Source organism: Symphalangus syndactylus, chromosome 15 (genome assembly GCF_028878055.3).
Source record: "Symphalangus syndactylus isolate Jambi chromosome 15, NHGRI_mSymSyn1-v2.1_pri, whole genome shotgun sequence".
NCBI classification, from domain to species: domain Eukaryota; kingdom Metazoa; phylum Chordata; class Mammalia; order Primates; family Hylobatidae; genus Symphalangus; species Symphalangus syndactylus.
Genome location: NC_072437.2, coordinates 82,426,876 through 82,447,312, shown reverse-complemented (window position 1 = coordinate 82,447,312; position 20,437 = coordinate 82,426,876). Strand labels below are relative to the sequence as shown.

At 37.7% G+C, this 20,437-nt stretch overlaps 1 protein-coding gene across 4 annotated transcripts in view; it reads right to left on the bottom strand.

Annotated features, from left to right (window-relative positions):
* Positions 1 to 793: 793 nt before the first annotated feature.
* GPALPP1 (GPALPP motifs containing 1) overlaps positions 794 to 20,437 on the bottom strand; it is a 45,244-nt gene continuing 25,600 nt past the window's right edge. For 2 of the 4 annotated variants that reach the window (XM_063619139.1, XM_063619140.1), the window contains 4 exons: positions 19,428 to 19,559; positions 18,915 to 19,079; positions 14,360 to 14,458; positions 6,667 to 7,213 (listed from right to left, as the gene is read on the bottom strand). In XM_063619139.1, coding sequence (XP_063475209.1) covers positions 6,995 to 7,213; positions 14,360 to 14,458; positions 18,915 to 19,079; positions 19,428 to 19,559 — 615 coding nt within the window. In that variant the 3' untranslated portion in view covers positions 6,667 to 6,994. Of the gene's footprint in view, positions 1,172 to 4,471; positions 5,749 to 6,666; positions 7,214 to 14,359; positions 14,459 to 18,914; positions 19,080 to 19,427; positions 19,560 to 20,437 lie in introns of those variants that run through there. The other 2 variants (XM_055245266.2, XM_055245265.2) reach the window with 2 other exon arrangements.

Sequence of the window (20,437 nt, the reverse complement as noted above, 5' to 3'; positions counted from 1 at the left end):
CAACTACTTGTTCTAGTCTCTCACTACCCTGTTTTCTTTCTAACACCTATCAACAATGTGCAATTACTTGATCTTTTTTACTCAGATCTTTTTCTGCTCTCCCACTAGAATATAAAATCACAAATCAAGGAATCTGCTTCACTTATCTGTGAATACCCTATAAGGGACCAGCACAGAATCTTCTCCCAGGGAGGAAGACTATGCCTGCCTGGTTCACCATTGTGTTCTTAGCACCTAGCATACACTGAGGAATTTAATACATGTTTATTGAATAAATGAACAAACATTTAAGTTCCTCAAGAAATACTTATTATAGGGAAATGATCTGAGAAAGCAAAGGCTCTCTTTTTGACCCTACATGTTCAGATTCCTATCATTCAATGCTTAGCTTTGAGATTGCAAAGCATCTCTTTCGGTCACTTTCAATTTGGGAGGTAGAGAGACCAAACCAAACCAAAGAAACTCATACTCAAACAATCCAGATAAAACCTACCCACTGTTACAGGTCCTGTGATATGAGGAATAATAGAATCGTGGTTATAACCCAGTGTCACAGTGCTCTCAAGAACATTTCCAGTTTGTCTGTGTTTCTAAATAAACAGATAATATCTGTATAGTTACATTAGGATAATGAAAACCTGGCAAGCGAGTTGGAGTTAAAGTTGTTGTTGTTTTTTACAATAGCCTATAATGATCTGGTTGGCTGGAATCAACCTTTACAGAATATTCTCTTTACCAATACTGCCTGCTTCAGAAAAGCTAACAATGTTAAAACAAAAATAAATACAACTTCTCAGATATAGATAAAACTTTATTTATACATAAAAAATTACACTTTAGGAATTCTGTTCCTAAAAACATTTTCTTAGTAAAGCTCAAAATGAAAAGGTTGAAAGGGGCAGTGAACAGCTTTTTAACTGTGTACATACTGCAGTCACAAGCAATTTTTTAAGCTGCAAAAATCACCTCTTCTAAGTAGCATGAGCTTTTGAAACTGCAGTCTTAAATCTCACGATGGCATCAAAAGCCAAAGCAAAATAAATCAATATTCTGAAATAGAAGACTTGGCTGTTGATGTTAATTGGGTGCTATCTCCAACCACTTTCCATCATGTTACTTCTTCCTCTTAGGTGTAACTCAACAAATAACTTTTTTCTAATAATACCTATCACTGCATGGAAAAAATGAAAAGAGAAGTGATAAGGGCCTCCTATTAGTAGTTTAATATTAACATTATCTACCCTCAGTAAGAAACAAAAAATGTCATAATGTTTTAGGATAAAATTATTTATACAATAACCACTGATCTATTCTAAAGCATGTAAGCCTTGGTACCATGCAAACCTCAACCTCACTTTTTTTTTTTTTGGAGATGGAGTCTCGCTCTGTTGCCCAGGCTGGAGTGCAGTGGCGCGATCTTGGCTCACTGCAACCTGTGCCTCCTGGGTTCAAGCAATTCTTCTGCCTCAGCCTCCCGAGTAGCTGGGACTACATGCGCACACCGCCATGCCCAGCTAATTTTTTGTATTTTAGTAGAGACAGGGTTTCACTGTGTTGCCCAGGCTGGTCTCGAACTCCTGAGCTCAGGCAATCCACCTGCCTCAGCCTCCCAAAGTGCTAGAATTACAGGTGTGAGCCACCACACCTGGCCAATCTCAACTTCACTGCTAAATAAATTGTTAATTCAAATAATCATTCAGGCCAGGCGAGGTGGCTCATGCCTGTAATCCCAGCACTTTGGGAGGCCGAGGTGGGTGGATCACCTGAGGTCAGGGGTTCGAGACCAGCCTGACTAACATGGTGAAACCCCGTCTCTACTAAAAATACAAAAATTAGCCGGGCACGGTGGCGGGCGCCTGTAGTCCCAGCTACTCGGGAGGCTGAGGCAGAAGAATCGCTTGAACCCGGGAGGTGGAGGTTGCAGTGAGCCAAGATCATACCACTGCACTCCAGCCTGGGCAGCAGGAGTGAGACTCCATCTCAAAAACAAAAAACAAAACAAAGAATCATTCAATGTTAAGATGATAAATTAAATGTCAAGTGGTTGCTATATCTAAACAAGATTAAAAACTCTTAGATCAGGGCTTTTCTTTTTTCTTTTTTTTTGAGCAAGACTGAATTTACTATGTTGTGCCTAATACAAAAAGGAATTTTTTTTTTAGACGGAGTCTCGCTCTGTTGCCCAGGCTGCAGTGCAATGGCACCATCTCGGCTCACTGCAAGCTCCGCCTCCCGGGTTCACGCCATTCTCCTGCCTCAGCCTCCCGAGTAGCTGGGACTACAGGTGCCCGCCACCACTCCTGGCTAATTTTTTGTATTTTTTTAGTAGAGATAGGGTTTCACCGTGTTAGCCAGGATGGTCTCGATCTCCTGACCTCATGATCTGCCTGCCTCAGCCTCCCAAAGTGCTGGGATTACAGTGATGAGCCATTGAGCCCGGCCAAGGATTTCATTTATCTGGTAAGGCAGTCTTACTAGGGGTGTAGCCACCATCTCTCGTGTTTTGTTCACCTCTCCTTACTTCCCCACTTGCTAAACCCAATAACCCCACCATTTACTTACCAGTAATGTGGTTACTATTTGAAGCATCCAAATCTATTGGAGATGACAATTTAGAGAGCTGGACAAAAATCATATAATTTCAAGTATAACAAACTTAAATGGCGCATTCAATGGTTAGAACATTAAAAGTATCTGCTCCATTATATGAACTTAGTGTTGCTCTTTTTTTCTTCATTTTTAAATTTCAAAAGAGGCCACATTCCTATGACACTTGGCCAAGAAATGTAGGAAATTAAAAAGTCCTTATTAAAATGTCTCCTGCCAGATGGAAAGGAGACTTGATTCAGTTAGGCCTTTTGCATCTTTGGAAGTGGGGAGGGGATGAAATAAAGACACCTTTCCATCCTGTGCAATAACTACTTTGTCCTTTTGTTGTCAATATTCTTGTATTGGGATTAGTCTCTCTGTGGGGCAAAACAACCTCTGAAACTGGCCTTACATTTTGTTAAAATTATCCTCAGGTTGGCATAAAAGAGCATTAGCTCCAAGGCCAGTAAGGTAGTAACTCCTGGAAGCATTAGGCGGAAAGCAGAGGTTTCTCTCCTTCATGCCAAGGTCATGGTCACCCCAAAGGTGAGGGATGAAACAGTAAATATATAATACAGAAATATCCCTACTCTCTTTAAATGAGGAAAACAAAGAAAAGTAAGTATCCAAAGATAACAATTTTACTTTAAAAAATACAAATTTCTCAAAAATATATGTTAAGAATTTACATAAGGAAGAGGAGCTAGAAAATACTTTTTCCTTTCATTGGGAAAAAATTATAACAAAATTAAATTAATGCAATGGAGACACTCTTGTACAAAATTTTGTGTTCAGAAAATACTGCTCATTAAAAATGACATTTTTAGTCAAAAGGTAGCTCTGTTCAATTTTGAGTACACAAGAAGCTTTTTCAATTTGCTTAGGAGAATAATTCATCTATTTATTTATTTATTTCTTTATTTAGAGATGGAGTTTCACTCTTGTTGCCCAGGCTGGAGTGCAATGGTGTGATCTTGGCTCACTGCAACCTCCGCCTCCCAGGTTCAAGCGATTCTCCTGCTTCAGCCTCCTGAGTAGCTGGGATTACAGGCACCCGCCACCAGGCCCGACTAATTTTTATATTTTTAATAGAGACAGGATTTCACCATGTTGGTCAGGCTGGTCTTGAACTCCTGACCTCAGGTGATCCACCCACCTCGGCCTCCCAAAGCATTGGGATTATAGGTGTGAGCCACTGTGCCCAGCTAATTCATCTTTTTAATAGCAATGCTCCTTTAGTTTGCTATGGTTTACACTGATGCTATGGAAAAAATATATTGTATTGCTATTATTAGACAAAGAATAATTTGTACCATCATATAAACAGTATACTCAGTTTTCATAAAGCTTACATGAACTGGGAATCAGAATCTTTTTCCATTAAAAATTTGTGTCTTGGCCAGGCGTGGTGGCTCATGCCTGTAATCCCAGCACTTTGGGAGGCCGAGGCAGGTAGATTACCTGAGGTCTGGAGTTCAAGACCAGCCTGGAACAATATATAGTGAAACCCTATCTCTACTAAAAAATACAAAAATTAGCTGAGCGTGGTGATGCATGCCTGTAGTCCCAGCTATTTGGGACACTGAAGCAGAAGAATCGCTTGAACCCAGGAGGCAGAGGTTGCAGTAAGCCAAGATCACGCCACTCTACTCCAGCCTGGGTGACAAAGCAAGATTCCATCTCTCAAAAAAACAAAAATAAATAACAACAAAAATTTGTGTCTCATCAAAACTAGAATACTAGTGGAACAATTGGGATTAATCTGCAAGAAAATATAACTTATAGAATTGGCATTTATTTAACAATAGTTTAACAGTTTAAATAGAATTTCTCATCTTATAAATTTATCATCTTAAGAGGCAGTGCTTAAAGCATTACAAACTTATTTTTTTTTTTTTTTTTTTTTTTTGAGACAGAGTCTCGCTGTCGCCCAGGCTGGAGTGCAGTGGTGCAATCTCGGCTCACTGCAGGCTCCGCCCCCCGGGGGTTCACGCCATTCTCCTGCCTCAGCCTCCCGAGTAGCTGGGACTACAGGCGCCCGCCACCTTGCCTGGCTAATTTTTTGTATTTTTAGTAGAGATGGGGTTTCACTGTGTTAGCCAGGATGGTCTCGATCTCCTGACCTCGTGATCCACCCGCCTCGGCCTCCCAAAGTGCTGGGATTACAGGCGTGAGCCACCGCGCCTGGCCTACAAACTTATAATACTCCCAATTAGAGGGGTTATGATTATAAATTTTCCATTTCCATTTTTGTATTCAGGGATTATTAAATTTTTTAAAAAGGCTATTCATGATTGATATGACTCCCGTAAATTAGCTAAAAAAAAGACACGACCCCGTAAATTAGCTACAAACTGTTAAGTACAGTATTTAAATGAGTAAAGTAAAGTTGTCCCAAAGCAAAGTTCCAGGACTCAGAAAGCTTTGGTTGAGATCATAGAGATTGAGTCTTATAGATTTCACACTGCTAACAGTTAATGGCATATCTTATCCTGATTGCCTCCCCTAGAAATACTAACTACTAAAGTTGGAAAAACCAAAATAGTTTTTCCTTAGCACATGAGATAACCCAGAGATCTTTCTGACTTAAAAACAATTAAAAAAATTAAATAACAAATAAAAAGTCCTGAGTGCTAAAACAAGCAAACTGATTACAAAACAGGCAAAACCCCATACCTCTATTTTCAAGTAAATTTGTATTCACTGGCTGCAGTTTAAAGGGAAAAAACAACAAATTTCAAAGTCATGGATTTACAGGAAGGACTTGACACACTGACTCTAGGGCAGGTTAGGTATATTTCACGAGGAGGTCCAGGCTGTGGTAGAGATTTGGTGGTCAGTCCTGACCAGACCTTAGAGGGTACTTGTGAGACACCACAAAAATCAGGGGGAATGGAAGCCTCTTAAAATAATTATTTGAAGAAAAGCCCATAATTCCCCATACTTCCACAGAAGCTAAAGGCACACAGAATATTCTGTTCTACATAAAAAACATTCGTTTTATGTTTCCACATGACCTTAAAAGGACACACAGAACAAGGTAAATTTGTATGTTTTTTAAGATTAAAGTAATCTCTAATCTTAAGAAGCCAAAAACAAAGAAATAAAGATGGACAAAGAGTATTCTTCAACTTTTCTTCATTTCACAGGGAAATCCCCCTGAGGTAAGAATAAGAAAACTCAGTAAGTTGGAAAAATTTCTAAATTTAAATATATTTTCCTCAAAAATCACATTTGAATATTGATATAGGTTTCATACAATTAAAAATCATAAAGATTTTAAGAAGCAACCTCAGTTTTTATGTAATTTCTTTTCTTCTCTTTTTCTTTCTTTTTTGAGACAGAGTCTCTCAATCTTGTCACCCAGGCTACAGTGCAGTAGCAGGATCTTGGCTCACTGTAACCTCCGCCTCCCGGGCTCAAGCAATTCTCCTGCCTCAGACTCCCAAGTAGCTGGGATTACAGGCGCGTGCCACCACACCTGGCTAATTTTTTATATATATATATTTTTAGTAGAGATGGGGTTTCACCATGTTGTTCAGGCTGGTCTCGAACTCCCGACTTCAGGTGATCCACCCGCCTCAGCCTCCCAAAGTGCTAGGATTACAGGTGTGAGCCACTGGCCTCTTTTTTTTTTTTTTTTTTTTTTAAAGAGACGAGGTCTCACTTTGTTGTCCAGGCTGGAGTGCAATGGCACAATCACAGCTCACTGCTGCCTCGAATTCCTGGGCTCAAGGGATCCTCCCACCTCAGCCTGCCGAGTAGCTGGGACTATAGGTGTGCTCCACTGCACCTGGCTAGTTTTTTGTAGATATGGGGTCTCACCATCTTAAGCAGGCTGGTCGCAAACTATTGGGCTCAAGTGATCCTCTCACATTGGCTTCCCAAAGTGTTGGGATTACAGGCGTGAGCCACTGCACCCAGCTTTATGTAATTTCTTAATCACCATTCTGAACCCTTGCCAGATTGGGCTATGGGTGAATATTGGAATAGTTTTGAACCTTAACTTATAGGGGACCTTTCTAAGCAACAAACATTTCCTAGTTGGGATTTTGTTTAACATACAAACTACCAGCAAGCCTTTCTTCATCTTTAATAAAGCATGCATATTTACTCAAGTATCAAACCACACCTTCCTTTGCCATTTCTCATAAGCTGAATTTTTATTTTAGCATTTTTAATAGCAATGCCCTATTAGGTTATTATGAGGGATTTTTCCAGTAAGCCATATTTTTCATCCCACAAGGCTGACTTTTCAAAAATCACTGTTTACTTATAAAAAATATATAATTTTTAATCTATTATAAAAGGAAATAGATTTCAGCACAATTATTAAAGACAACAGAGTATTTAGAAAAGTTCACATTGATCAGTATTAAAATATACCTCACTGAAATATACTTACTTATAAAAACATATTGCCTTTGCCATGTGAAAATCTCGTGTTTAGTTCTCTAGATTTTTTTATTAGGGCTTTTTTCTGAGCTTCATCAAACCGATTAACCTTGAGATCTTTATCACGGTCAAATGGTATTCTCTCTTGAGGCTTATTTTTGTCTTCAGCAGCCTTACTCTTTAACTTTTTATGATGTATGTCCATAAGAGATTCTGATCTTTTTGATTCCTGGAGAGAGCAGGAGAGCAGAAATAAAAACTATAGTTTGTATAGATTATTGACAGAATATGACCATGAAACGGAATAATTAGATAGTAATGGTGCACATTAAGGAGGGCTATTTAGAAACCCCAATAGTTTTTTTTTTTTCCCAAATCCAAGACAGCATTTATAAAGAAAATATGTAATGAAAATCATTATGGTTATTTAAATACTAAACATCAGAGTACAAACCAAGAACAGGGGTGTGAAAGAAAGAGCAATCATATTGTCACTTCATAGATGTGCTGGTCTTTGAAGGCTAAATGGATGGATAGGAAGGCAAGGCACTGTCAGGCTGAAGCAAAAACAAAGGTAAAAGAAAAGTAGTAAGAACACGGACGTGGCAAAATTCAAGGCCTGTGCAGCGTATTTTGGCATGTTCCATAAGCTAGGATAATTTTTGTTCCTTTCAGTTTTCTGTCTTTCTCTTTTTCCCTTAAATCCCTCATTTTTTTTTCTTCTTAGCTAGGGTAGGTATTCACATTTTCAGATGTATCTAGCAAGACAAGGTCTGAGCAAAAACAATTGATTTAATAAACTAGGGATTGATTACAGACCACTGAGTATTGACTAAGGTAAAGGATAGAACAGTCCTGGATGGAAGGAGCAGGGAAGGAGATGGAAAAGGAGATGCAGGTAGTACAGACCAGCAGCCTTCAATCTGGGGTACACGTATCCCTGGGGGCCACATAGAGTCTATGGAGTATGAAGGCATGGGTAATTTTAAGGTTATTTTTCCATGATTCTCTACTTCTTCATGTAGTCTTTCTTACAATTGATTTGGCCTAGACTACCTCTTGTGAAGATGCCATCCCTTTCATTATAGCCCTTTCTCACTTAACAAAGGAGACTATAGAATATTGTTTAGGAAAGCAAAAGTCTTCAGGGTATGAGACAAAAAATCTAAAATACTGGTATGATTGAAACTTCCTTTAATCAAGAAACTATAAACACAGGAGGGTTCTGTGTCCTTCTGGGTCTGAAACACATTTCTCCTAAGAGTGTAGTGTCCTTTAGAAATGGGTATTTTACCTTTTATTGAAATGTTCTGAATTCAGATATATTGAAGAGTGGGTAATGGAAGAAAAGACAATTTTTGCTTAACAACCATATCTCTTCCAGGCCCCTCCTACTGCCAAAGAATGTATTTGAGGGGGAAGGAGTGAAGAAAGCTCAGTAAAAGCAAAATAACAAGGCACTAGTAAAAAATGCTGAAAGTGATAGTATCTTATTTTATCCAGAAAGTAAAATGGCACCTAGATCAGAATTCAAAGTGTCATATGAATGGTCATTAACACATTTATTTGAATGGAAAAAGTGAATCAGAAAGTAAGTCTGGTCTGGCTGATCTGACAACCAGAAATGACTCTGTCAATTAGATTATGTGACAGACATGTCTCATAAATTAACTGAACTCAGTCTGGAGCCATAAGGTTTTAGCAGAATGTCCAAAAGATACATTAGTAAATATGTATTTAAGTTGACACTATTCACATTTTCCTATTTCGCTCAACATACTGGGTTAAGCAAAGTACTTCTTAAGTATTTTATACATATTGATAAAAGTCTTTAGAAACAAACTAATTAGCAAATCAAGTGCTTTCCAATTCTTTATGTTCAACAAAATTGAAGGAGGTAAAAAAAAAAAAATTCTCAAATATTGCTAAGAAAAAATAGGTAATCAAGGCTGGGCGTGGTGGCTCACGCCTGTAATCCCAGCACTTTGGGAGGCCGAGGTGGGTGGATCACCTGAGATCGGGAGTTCGAGATCAGCCTGACCAACACGGAGAAACCCCGTCTCTACTAAAAATACAAAATTAGCCAGGCATGGTGGCGAATGCCTGTAAACCCAGCTACTCGGAGGCTGAGGCAGGAGAATCGCCTGAACCCGGGAGGTGGAGGTTGTGGTAAGCCGAGATCGTGCCATTGCACTCTAGCCTGGGCAACAAGAGCAAAACTCTAAAAAAAATAGATAATACATGGAGCATGGAGAAATAAAACTTAAATTCCAAATTCAGAAAAATCTGCATTGCAATGATGGTCCTGCTGCTTTCAACACTGGTAACAATGGGCAAGTAATTTAAGTCTCATTTCCCCAGCTGTAAAATGGTAGTAGTCATAATAATAATTTCTAAATATTTGAGGGAGGGAGGGAGGAGTTAAATGATCTAATGAATACAAAGGATTTAGTACAGTGTTGGCTATATAAGAAACAATGAATAAATGCTAAATGTTAGAGATATTGAGCATTTACTATATCCTCACAACATCTCTGTAAATTAAATGTTGTTATTCTCATTATACAGACTTGGAAAGAATGAGAAAACTTATTAATAGGATCAATGTGGAAAAAAAATCAAAGGAGATCCTAATGACTTGACAGTTAAGAGGCTATTTAAAATGGGTTCATTTTCATTTACTTCTTTATAAAAGCCTGGTTTCTTAACTCTTAGAAGTATAAAAAAACACAATTGATGGTAAAATCTGTCTTAATTTTTTTTTCTTTCTATTTTTATTTCAATAGCTTTAGGGGTACAAGTGGTTTCTGGTTACATGGATGAATTGTACAGTGGTGAAGTCTGAAGTTTCAGTGTACCAGTCAACCAAGTAGTATACATTGTATGAAACCTGTCTTATTCTTGCAATAAGTAACATTCATCCAAAGACCAGGAAATAACTAGAAAAAAAGTCTTTCACTAAAAGAGTAAATTAAATTTACATTTTACTTTTTACAGAGTCTTGCTCTGTCACCAGGCTGGAGGGCAATGGCGGGATCTCGGTTCACTGCAAGCCTCCTGAGTTCAAGTGATTCTCCTGCCTCAGCCTCCTGAGTAGCTGGGATGACAGGTGCCCGCCACCACGCCCAGCTAATTTTTGTATTTTTAGTAGAGAGGGGGTTTCACCATGTTGGCCAGGCTGGTCTTGAACTCCTGACCTCATGATCTGCCCACCTCGGCCTCCCCAAATGCTGGGATTATAGGCATAAGCCACCATGCCCAGCCCTTATGATGAAAAATTTTAGATGTCAAATTTAAAAATACACAGTTTTAGGGCCAGGTGCCGTGGCTCACACCTGTAATCCCAGCACTTTGGAAGGCCAAGGCGGGCAGATGACCTGAGGTCAGGAGTTCAAGACCAGCCTGACTAACATAGTGAAACCCCATCTCTACTAAAAATACAAAAATTAGCTAGTATGGTGGCATGTGCCTGTAGTCCCAGCTATTCGGGAGTCTGAGGTAGGAGAATCATTTAAACCCAGGAGGTGGAGACTGCAGTAAGCCGAGATCGCGCCACTGCACTCCAGCCTGGGCAATGGAGCAGAGCAAGACTCAGTCTCAAAACACACACAGACACAGACACACACACACACACACACACAATGGAGCAGAGCAAGACTCAGTCTCAAAACACACACAGACACACACACACACACACACACACAGAGTTTTAGGGCCAAAGCAAAAACACTTGAAGGCTGCTGGTCTCCGGCACTGATGGGTTGAAAAGAAATATAGATTGCCTGTCCTATCATAAATTTAGTTAATCAAAACTGCCAACTGTGGGTCTCAGAAACCTTGCTTTTACCACCCAAGTTCTGATAGAGGTGATCCACAGGATGTGGAACCTACTTGTGGATCATTCTTTCTAGTAGTTTGGTATTAATAGGAGATAGGATGCCAATACAAAGGAGTGTAGTAAGGTGAATTTTAGGATGGAAAACCATATATGTAGCATTATATGTATGTATAAATGTAAAAAAGCTACACTATCAAAACTTGATCTTTTAGCTCCATTTCTCCTCCCTTCCCTTGCTTTCACATCTTTCCTTGCTGGCGAGATAATAACTCCTTAGTGAGGTAGTAATGATGAAGGTTGACAGGCTAACAAGAGTTGGAAGGGGAAGGCCTAAATATATAAGAAAGACCTGGAGAAAACAGAGAACAAAGTTTGAGCAGATGTGTGGAGATGTGAGAAAGAATGGAGTTGTAGGGATCTTACTACTTTACCTAAAGCCACTACTGAGGAAAATGATTTATAATGATGAGCAAAATTGTATGTAAGGTAACAAAAAGCAAACAAAAATGGAGAAAATGGAGAAAGATGTCAGGTTTCAATGTACTAATTCCTTATATTAGTAAATTAAACATCAATAGAGACAGAGGAATACATTAAATCACTGGACTATTATTATACAATCAATCCAAACAATTCAAGTGCTCAAATTCATGATGATGAAAGAAATAAACTTTTATATCAGTTGTTTCAGGTGTACTGCTGTTGGTCGGATTTAGGATAATTTGCACATTGTGACACACAGGACCAAACTAGTGCTAAAATATAATAAAATAATAAATAACACCTAGAAGCAGTTAATTCACTGAAAATGAAAAGCTGAAAGCCAGCTGATGTAAGAGATTAATCTGCTAAATGACTAATTTGCTGACTTCCACATTTAATCATTTAACACAAATGTTTGCATTTGCTAACAATATACAATATTTAGAGCATTTTTTATTTATTAAAAAAAAGTTTTTTAGAGACAGGTCTTGCTCTGTGTAGACCCTGCAGTGGAGTGCAGTGGTGTGGTCATAGCTCACTGTAACCTCAAACTCCTAGGCTCAAGTGATCTTCCAACCTCAGCCTCCCAAGTAGCTGGGACTTGTGTGTGTGTGCCACCACACCTGGCTAATTTTTCACCTTTTTATTTTGGTAGAGATGAGGTCTTGCTATACTACCCAGGCTGGTCTCTATCTCTTGGCCTCAGAAGATCCTCCCGTCTCAGTTTCCCCCAAAGTGCTAGGATTACATGTGTGAGCCACCATGGTTGGCCAAGAGCAATTCATTTTTGAATAAGATGGGTTTGTAACAGCTTTTGAAAACTGTCAAACTTCTACTTGATTGGTTTTTGTCTTCATTAAAGTATTTTAAAGACTGCTCAATTTATCAAAAGCTAAGGTTTCTAGAGTGGCTTAGTTTTAAGACTATATTAATACTTTGAATAGAAAGTATCTGGAATTTCAGCTTTCAGGGTTCAGACTAGAACCCTAATTTTTTGGATGCATTTTAAAGTAAACTGTAAACATCACTACATGTCCCCCTAAATGCCTAAGCATGCAATTGAGTTCAATATTTGTTTTATATATATATATATTTAAGATAAATATACATATGATAAAAACTCCAATCAAGATCTGGAACCTTTCTGCCACTTCAGGCATATGCTATTTCCTAGTCAAATTCCATACCCCTATTCCGACTACTAGCATTCTGATTTTTTTCCCACCATAGATGCATTTTGCTTATTGTACAGCTCCATATAAACATAATAAGAAGTATGTACTTGCTTGTGTAAGATTTCTTTCACTCAGTATGACTATGAGATTCATCTATGTTGTATTTATTTGTAATGTGTTCCTTTTTATTGGTGAGTAGTTTCATTTATACCACAGTTTGGTTTTCTTTCTCTTACTGATCAACATTTGAGCTGCTTACAGTATTTAACTATTATGAATAAAGCATCTATGAACATTCTTGGATAAGTTTTTTTGAGGCTATTAAGAATAACATGTTCAACTCTTCGTGTGCATATGTTTTCATTTGTCTTAGGTAAATACCCAGGAGGAAAATAGCAGGGTACGTGTCTGTTTAGTTTGATAAGAAATGCCAGTTTGGAAAAAGGCTTAGCTTATTTATCTTCAGCCATTGGTCTTTTCTTACATAACTCATTATAGCTCTAAATTTTTCCTCTAAATACCGCTTCATATGGCATCCCACACATTGTGATATGTTGTATTTTTGTCATTCAGGTCTACATTTTTCTAACTTCCATTATCATTTTTTCTTTGATGCAAAGTTTAAATTTTGAGTTTTTCTGATTTCCAGTTTTTTTTTTTTGTCTTTTTTTTGAGACAAGGTTTCGCTCTGCCATCCAGATTGGAGTGCGGTGGCACAGCCATGGCTTGACTCAACCTATCTGTCCGCCTCAGCATCCCAAAGTGCTGGGATTATAGACATGGGCCACTACTACTGGCCATAGTGAGTTTTTAAGTTATTCTGAATCCAAACTTCAATTCTTTGTGGTCAGATAATTTGGGTTGAATGATAGTAATTCTTTCGATTTTGTTGATATTTGACTTCTGAGCTGGTCAGTTTTCATAAATACTTCAAGTGGCTAAGTTTTTGGTCAATTTCCCAAAATGTTTTAAGCATGCTTCACTGTGGTACTGGTCAATATATATAAAATAAATCAAGCTAACTACATTTTAGAGCTTATGGAATTTTCTTTAATACACTGGGAACAGAAAATAATTTTCCTAAACACCTTTCAGGGACCAATGGGTTCAATAATTTACATTTATTCTTTGAGCAGGGACATTTATCGTTTTTTCTTTTTGGGCAGGCACCATCCAACATTTACCATTTTTTTTTTAAGACAGAAGATAACTAAATAATATGCCAAATGAATACTGACTGTTTAGTCTATAAATTTAGACTGAACTACATTCAAAAAACATTTTTTCTCCCATATTTAAATATTTACATCCAACATTCCAAATCTGTTTATAATTTAAACATTTATAAATGGAAGATCTCCATGAGTGTGTAGGGGTCTTGCTTTCTCTTATCAAGTGTTACCTATCTCTAATAATTAGATTTCTGCTAATTTAATACGTAAAATGTGAATTAGAAATATTCATGAAAAACAAGAATTTTATAAAAAAAATATACATATGCAACATAGTTTATTTCAGGATAGATGTATAAAAAGTGCATGGTAAAGAGGTAGGCATATAAAAGAAAGAGAAATAAGTAAAAGAGAAAAAAATAAACAGAGAACTAAAAGATAGGAGAAAAAAGGCTATATATTTTGTTTCTGGCTTCTTTTTTTTTTTTTTTTTTTGAGACATTAGGCAGGGAGGCCTTCAAGTGATCCTCCCAACTCAGTTGGCTAATTAAAAAAAATTGTTTTTAGAAACAAGGTCTTGCTATGTTGCCCAAGCTGGCCTTGAACTCTTGGCCTCAAGTGATCCTTCTGCCTCAGCCTCCCAAGTAGCTGGGATTACAGGCAAGAGCCATCACACCTGGCTCTATATATCTTATTTTCTTACTTACATTGTATGAAGATACCTGCTCAGCCAGTCTCTTATCTCTTCCTGATAATATATGTTCTTCATCTTTCTTACTGGATGACTTCCTTGCTTCTTGTGTTTCCTAAGGAATGAACACAGATAACACATTACTGAATCATAAAATTAAGATAAAACAAAAAATAAATATTATTTTTACTTAGATTAAGTAACAAGAGACACAACTAAGCCAGGTTTGTGAAATCCCTTCTGATTAGAAATATTAACATACTTGGCCGGGTATAGTGACTCACGCCTGTAATCCTAGCACTTTGGGAGGCCAAGGTGGGTGAATCATCTGACGTGAGGAGTTTGAGACCAGCTTGGGCAACATGGTGAAACCTCATCTCTACTAAAAATATAAAAGTTAGCCAGGCATGGTGGCGGGCGCCTGTAATCCCAGTTGCTGGGGAGGCTAAGGCAGGAGAATCGCTTGAATCTGGTAGGCAGAGGTTGCAGTGAGCCAGACAGACTGAGACTTGGTCTCAAAAAAAAAAAAAAAAAAAAAAAAAATCAAAATATTAACATACTTGATAAGGGATCAGTTACTGCTCTAGTCTATGATTTTCTTGAAAACAATGAAAAAAAAACCCCACCCCACTTAATCAACCTATTTATTGAACTCAGTATGTTTGACTAATAGTGGTGAGATGTAGAAGTGAAAATAAGGCTTAAAAAGATATCCTACATTACTGTTTTCAAAAATAATAAAATCACCCTGGAGGGGGAAAAAAAACAAAGAAAAGGAAATAAAAGGTGTACATTTTGAAAAAAAAAAGAAAAATTGTGTTTATTCACAGATCCTACCACTGTGTAGCAAACTGTGGACTGCGTAGCAAACTCCAGAGAATTTACCAAAAAAACTCCTGGAACTACTAAGCAAGTATAGCAAAGTTGCAGGATACAAGATCAACATACAAAATATAGCAGCAAGAGGCCGGGCGTGGTAGCTCACGCCTGCAATCCTAGCACTTTGGGAGGCAGAGGCAGGCAGACTGCCTGAGTTCAGGAGTTCGAGACCACCCTGGGCAACATGGCGAAACCCTGTCTCTACTAAAATACAAAAAATTAGCTGGGCGTGGTGGTGAGTGTCTGTGGTCCCAGCTATTCGGGAGGCTGAGGCACAAGAATTGCTTGAACCTGGAAGGCAAAGGTTGCACTGAGTTGAGATGGTGCCACGGCACTCCAGCCTGGGCAACAGAGCAAGATTCTGTCTCAAAAATATATATATATATATATATCAGCAAGAAACAACTGGAATTTGAAACAAAACTATCATTTATATTAGCACACACACACACACACACACACACACACACACACGAAGTGCCTAGTCTAACACATTTTAATTTGAAAAAATGTTACAGTAATACTCTAGAGCATATGCTCCCAAACAGGTAAGGGGAAGGCCCATATAAAAACTACTGAAAACCACTGGTCTCTAAGCATATTCTTATATCGTTTTTATTTGCTTAGGAGGCCTCATGGACTAAAACAACATTGTATTTAATAAAGTAAGTTAAAAACATAGAAATAGCTCATTTCTACATTTTCCCAGAAAATAGATGTTTTACTTATGAAAAAAGAAAAGTGATGTTATGGTACAATGGAGATAAAAACCTAACCATTTAATATTAAGAGGTAGTAGATATCGTCAAGACTGGAAAGTGAGGACGTAACTGATCTCATTCAATTAATGTATGTAAAACGTTTTCATTACTTTCTAAAGAGCAATCTTCTTTTTTTTTTTTTTTAGATGGAGTCTCGCTCTGTCACTCAGGCTAGAGTGCAGTGGCACAATCTCGGCTCACTGCAAGCTCTGCCTCCTGGGTTCACGCCATTCTCCTGTCTCAGCCTCCCGAGTAGCTGCGACTACCAGCGCCCGGAACCATGCCTGGCTTATTTTTTGTATTTTTAGTAGAGACAGGGTTTCACCATGTTAGCCAGGATGGTCTTGATCTCCTGACCTTGTGATCTGCCCACCTCAGCCTCCCAAAGTGTTAGGATTACAGGCGTGAGTCACCGCTCCCAGACAAGAGCAATCTTCTTTTAGGCCATATTGGCTAAATTAATGTGAGAACAGTAGAGGTATGAGAGGTATGCTGGAAAATCAAATATAAGTAGGATGGAGTGGAGGGAACCTATCAAGAAGGAAATATGGCTAAGATCTGTTATAAAAATTAGTCATGAACTTTACACAGGATCAAAGACAACAGAAAATGAATAGCTCTGTGATACTATATAGTTTGTGACATAAATATATGTCTGTGGTACTATATTCTGTAATGTAGTATTATATAAAATTTAAGACTTATTAATCCCTTTATGAGTCCACTGTAAATACTAAACAAAACATTTCAGCACAGCAAAGAATGACCAGGTCTAAAGAACTCAGTCATAGGGATTAAAATCTCTTAAGTTCAAACAATATAGCCTGGTTTCCATGTGTTCCATTATTCCATGATATTTTCCTCCAAGGAAGACTCCTTACATATCTGGCTGTAAGCTAGACATCTATTCATCTACAATGAGAAACAGGATATAAAAAAGAACAAATAAATATGGACACAAATAAAAAGGCATGTAAGCAAGGGAATTAATTGTATTTTTGGAGATAATCTTAAAGGCTAAATTATAAAAACTCCAATAAATTATTATTATTTCAAAACCAGCTAAGAAATAATAGGCATTCCAACACCACCCTTTCAAGGTTTTTGTGGCTCTCTTGGATCCACATCCTTTGCTGCCTCTCCTGCCCCTGTGTGTGTTGGTTCACCTCACCTTCCTATTATAACTCTCAGATTCTCTTTAATCTTAGGACAAAAAAGAAATTATGTATAATGTTGCCCAATATACAGGCAGGGTGCTCAAGTGTGGAGACTGAAACATGCCCTCCACACTTTAAGGGTACCACTGTTTATTTCACAGGCAATTCTCCACTAAAATGGAAAGTCCTTAAGGAGCTCTTGACTCCTTCTATCACCTGCAACCAAATACAATTCCTAACAAAACAGGAAAATTGATCATTACAGATTGAAAACAGAAATCCTGACAATTCTAGGTACTTATGAGTAATATAAACAGAACTAGTGGAATGAACTAAGTGTGGAACTGCTTTAGTCAGAACTGATGAATTTATAATCATAAGGTGACAATTAGTCAAGCATTTGAGAATTGAATGGGGTGTCTTACAGAAATTAAAACCTTTAGAGAGAGGCCGCGCACAGCGGCTCGTGCCTGTAATCCCAGCACTTTGGGAGGATTGCTTGAGCCCAGGAGTTTGAGACTAGCCTGGACAACATAGCAAGGCCTTGTCTCTACAAAAATAAGAGATAAAAAAATTAGTTGTGTGCCTGTAGTCTCACCTCCTCAGGAGGCTGAGGCAGGAGGATCACCTGAGCCCAGGAGGGTTGATCCTTTGAGGCTGCAGTGAGCTATGATGGTGCCACTGCAGTCCAACCTGGGTGACAGAGAGACCTTGTCTCTTAAAAAACAAACAACCAAACAACAAAAAAAAAACAAAAAGAAAAAACCAAAAACCCACAGGTGGATTAAATTGAAAGAGTAGTACTGGGGATACTGGTTTAATTCCTAATATACAATGAAATATTTTGTAATAAACAGAAAAAGATTCAAGAAGAGAAAATTAAAAATAATGTATTTTATGCATACAGATTTTTGTTTTTTTGTTTTTTTTGAGATGGAGTCTCGCTCTGTTGCCCAGGCTGGAGTGCAGTGGCGCAATCTTGGCTCACTGCAACCTCCGCCTCCTGGGTTCGAGCGATTCTCCTGCCTCAGCTTCCCAAGTAGCTGGGATTATAGGCTCATGCCACCGCGCCTGGCTAATTTTTTTATTTTTAGTAGAGACAGGGTTTCACCATGTTGGCCAGGCTGGTCTCGAACTCCTGACTTCAGGTGATCCGCCCTGCCTTGGCCTTGGAAAGTGCTGGGATTACAGGCGTGAGCCACTGCGGCTGGCTGGATAACTTAATGTATTAATGACAGTGGTTCTTGTCTATCTTGACAGTAACATGAAGCTTTGTGCACCTGAGATATGGTCATTTTGAGAGAGATTCTCTAGGCACCATTTAATTTGCTAGGTTAATCTGCAGCTTTTTTTTTTTCTAAAATATTTTAAAAGATACATGTTCATAAAGATAGTATGGTATAAAAAGACCAGGGAATCTGGAGCTAGAAAGGTCTAAAAGGAAATTGTTTTTCATCACTTACTAGCTTTGTGACCCTAGAAACATTGACCTCATAGAGGATAGTTTCTCCATCTATAAAATAAGGTCATCATATCTATGTCTCAGAGTTTTCTTGAGGTTTAAATGAGACCGTTTATTGGGAAATAGTACGTAAACAGCAAGCAACTGGTGTCACTTTCCTTCCTCATACTCTTCCTCCAGAGGAAAATCTGCATTATCCTTTTGGAATCATAATTTTAAAAAATAGTACCCTTAAATAATTTTGCATTGTATCTTTTCAAAATCCAGCCAACATGAACAGAAATATATGAACAAACAAACAAAACCTCTCACCTTAGCTTTCCTTTCCCTATCAGCTGGAGTATCTGTCCAGATTGATCGATCTCCAGATGTGTCATCAGCTCTTCTCTTAAAAGTCCTTGGCCCAAGACCAAAGTCTTTCATTTCTGGAGGAAGTTCAGTCATCCATGACTCTCTTACAATGGGTTTAGATGAATCCTTTAAGAGAAAAAAAATAACGCAGCATGGAAAGTATATATCGTGTATAAGATGAGTACATATATATGTACAAGCAACTGTGTCATGCAACTGAAGTTTTAAAGTTACTCAACAAACTCTAATATAAAGGATTGATGTTTTTGTCACATATATTTGTCATATACGTTACAAAGACTTCCATCCAATTTGTTATTTTTCGTTTAGAGTTTCTGGGTTCTAACTCCTAAATTAAAAAAAAAGTTATACATAAAAACAAAATATATTAAAAGTTATATAGTTTAGTGTTTATTTCTAAAATTTAGATTTTTAATCTATTTAGTGTATTTCTTAAAGTGTTTTTAAACTTACATCATCTCCTTTGGTCAGTTTTTCTTTCATTCTCTGGGCCCTTTTTTCAAACTCTGTCGTTACATTATAGTTAACTGGTCCTTTTGCAGGCATTGGTCCAATAATATCCTCATCTTCACTGCTGTCCGTTTCCTTTTAAAACAAGACATTACTTTTAAACCAAGAGCAGAGCCACAGGTTATAAAAATAATTCTAAATTACCTGCATTTAACTGAAACTTATTATCCATAAAAACTAAAAAAGTAAACAATGCATTGCTGGCTCATCACTGAACCACGAGGACTTTTTCCTCACCTTCCTCAAGTGCCTAGCACAGAGATGACAAATCCATGGTATGTAGACTCTCTCCCACCTCCTACCTCTCTTCCTGTGTCCATGACAGACCTCACTCTCTTCCTGAAGGACGTAGACTTAGAGCTCTTCTCAACATAGTACAATAGTTAGACAATTATATGCTATCCTGTGGCTTACTCTAATACACACACACACACACACACACAAACACACTCTTAATAACTATGGATTTTGTCATACACCTCATTTGATCCTTGTAACAAAACTGTAAAATGGCACTATTTCTGATTTCTTTTTTTTTGGAGGAAACTTAGGCTTAGAGTGTAATAAAACTATTATCTAAGAATCAAATATTCCAAGATCAAGGCCAGTATATTTTTTCTATGTATACAACAGCAGCCTCTCTATTATTTTATCTCAACTGTTAGTGATTTAGCTTTAAGTGTTTCTAGCTTATATCTACAATAGTAAGCTTTCTGATGTTACAGACATTATGTTAAATGTATTTATAACCCCCTACAGATATAAATATTTGGTGATGCAAAATGTTGAGATGTAAAAGCTATAATGAAATTTTAAAACTATGAGACATGAAAACAAAATAAAACACAAACTCTAAGAGTCATGGTACCAATACAGTATTAGTGGAATAAGCTAATGATAGTCTCACTTCCATCTTAATAAGAGATGGTTTAATAAAGGTAGAATTTCAGCAT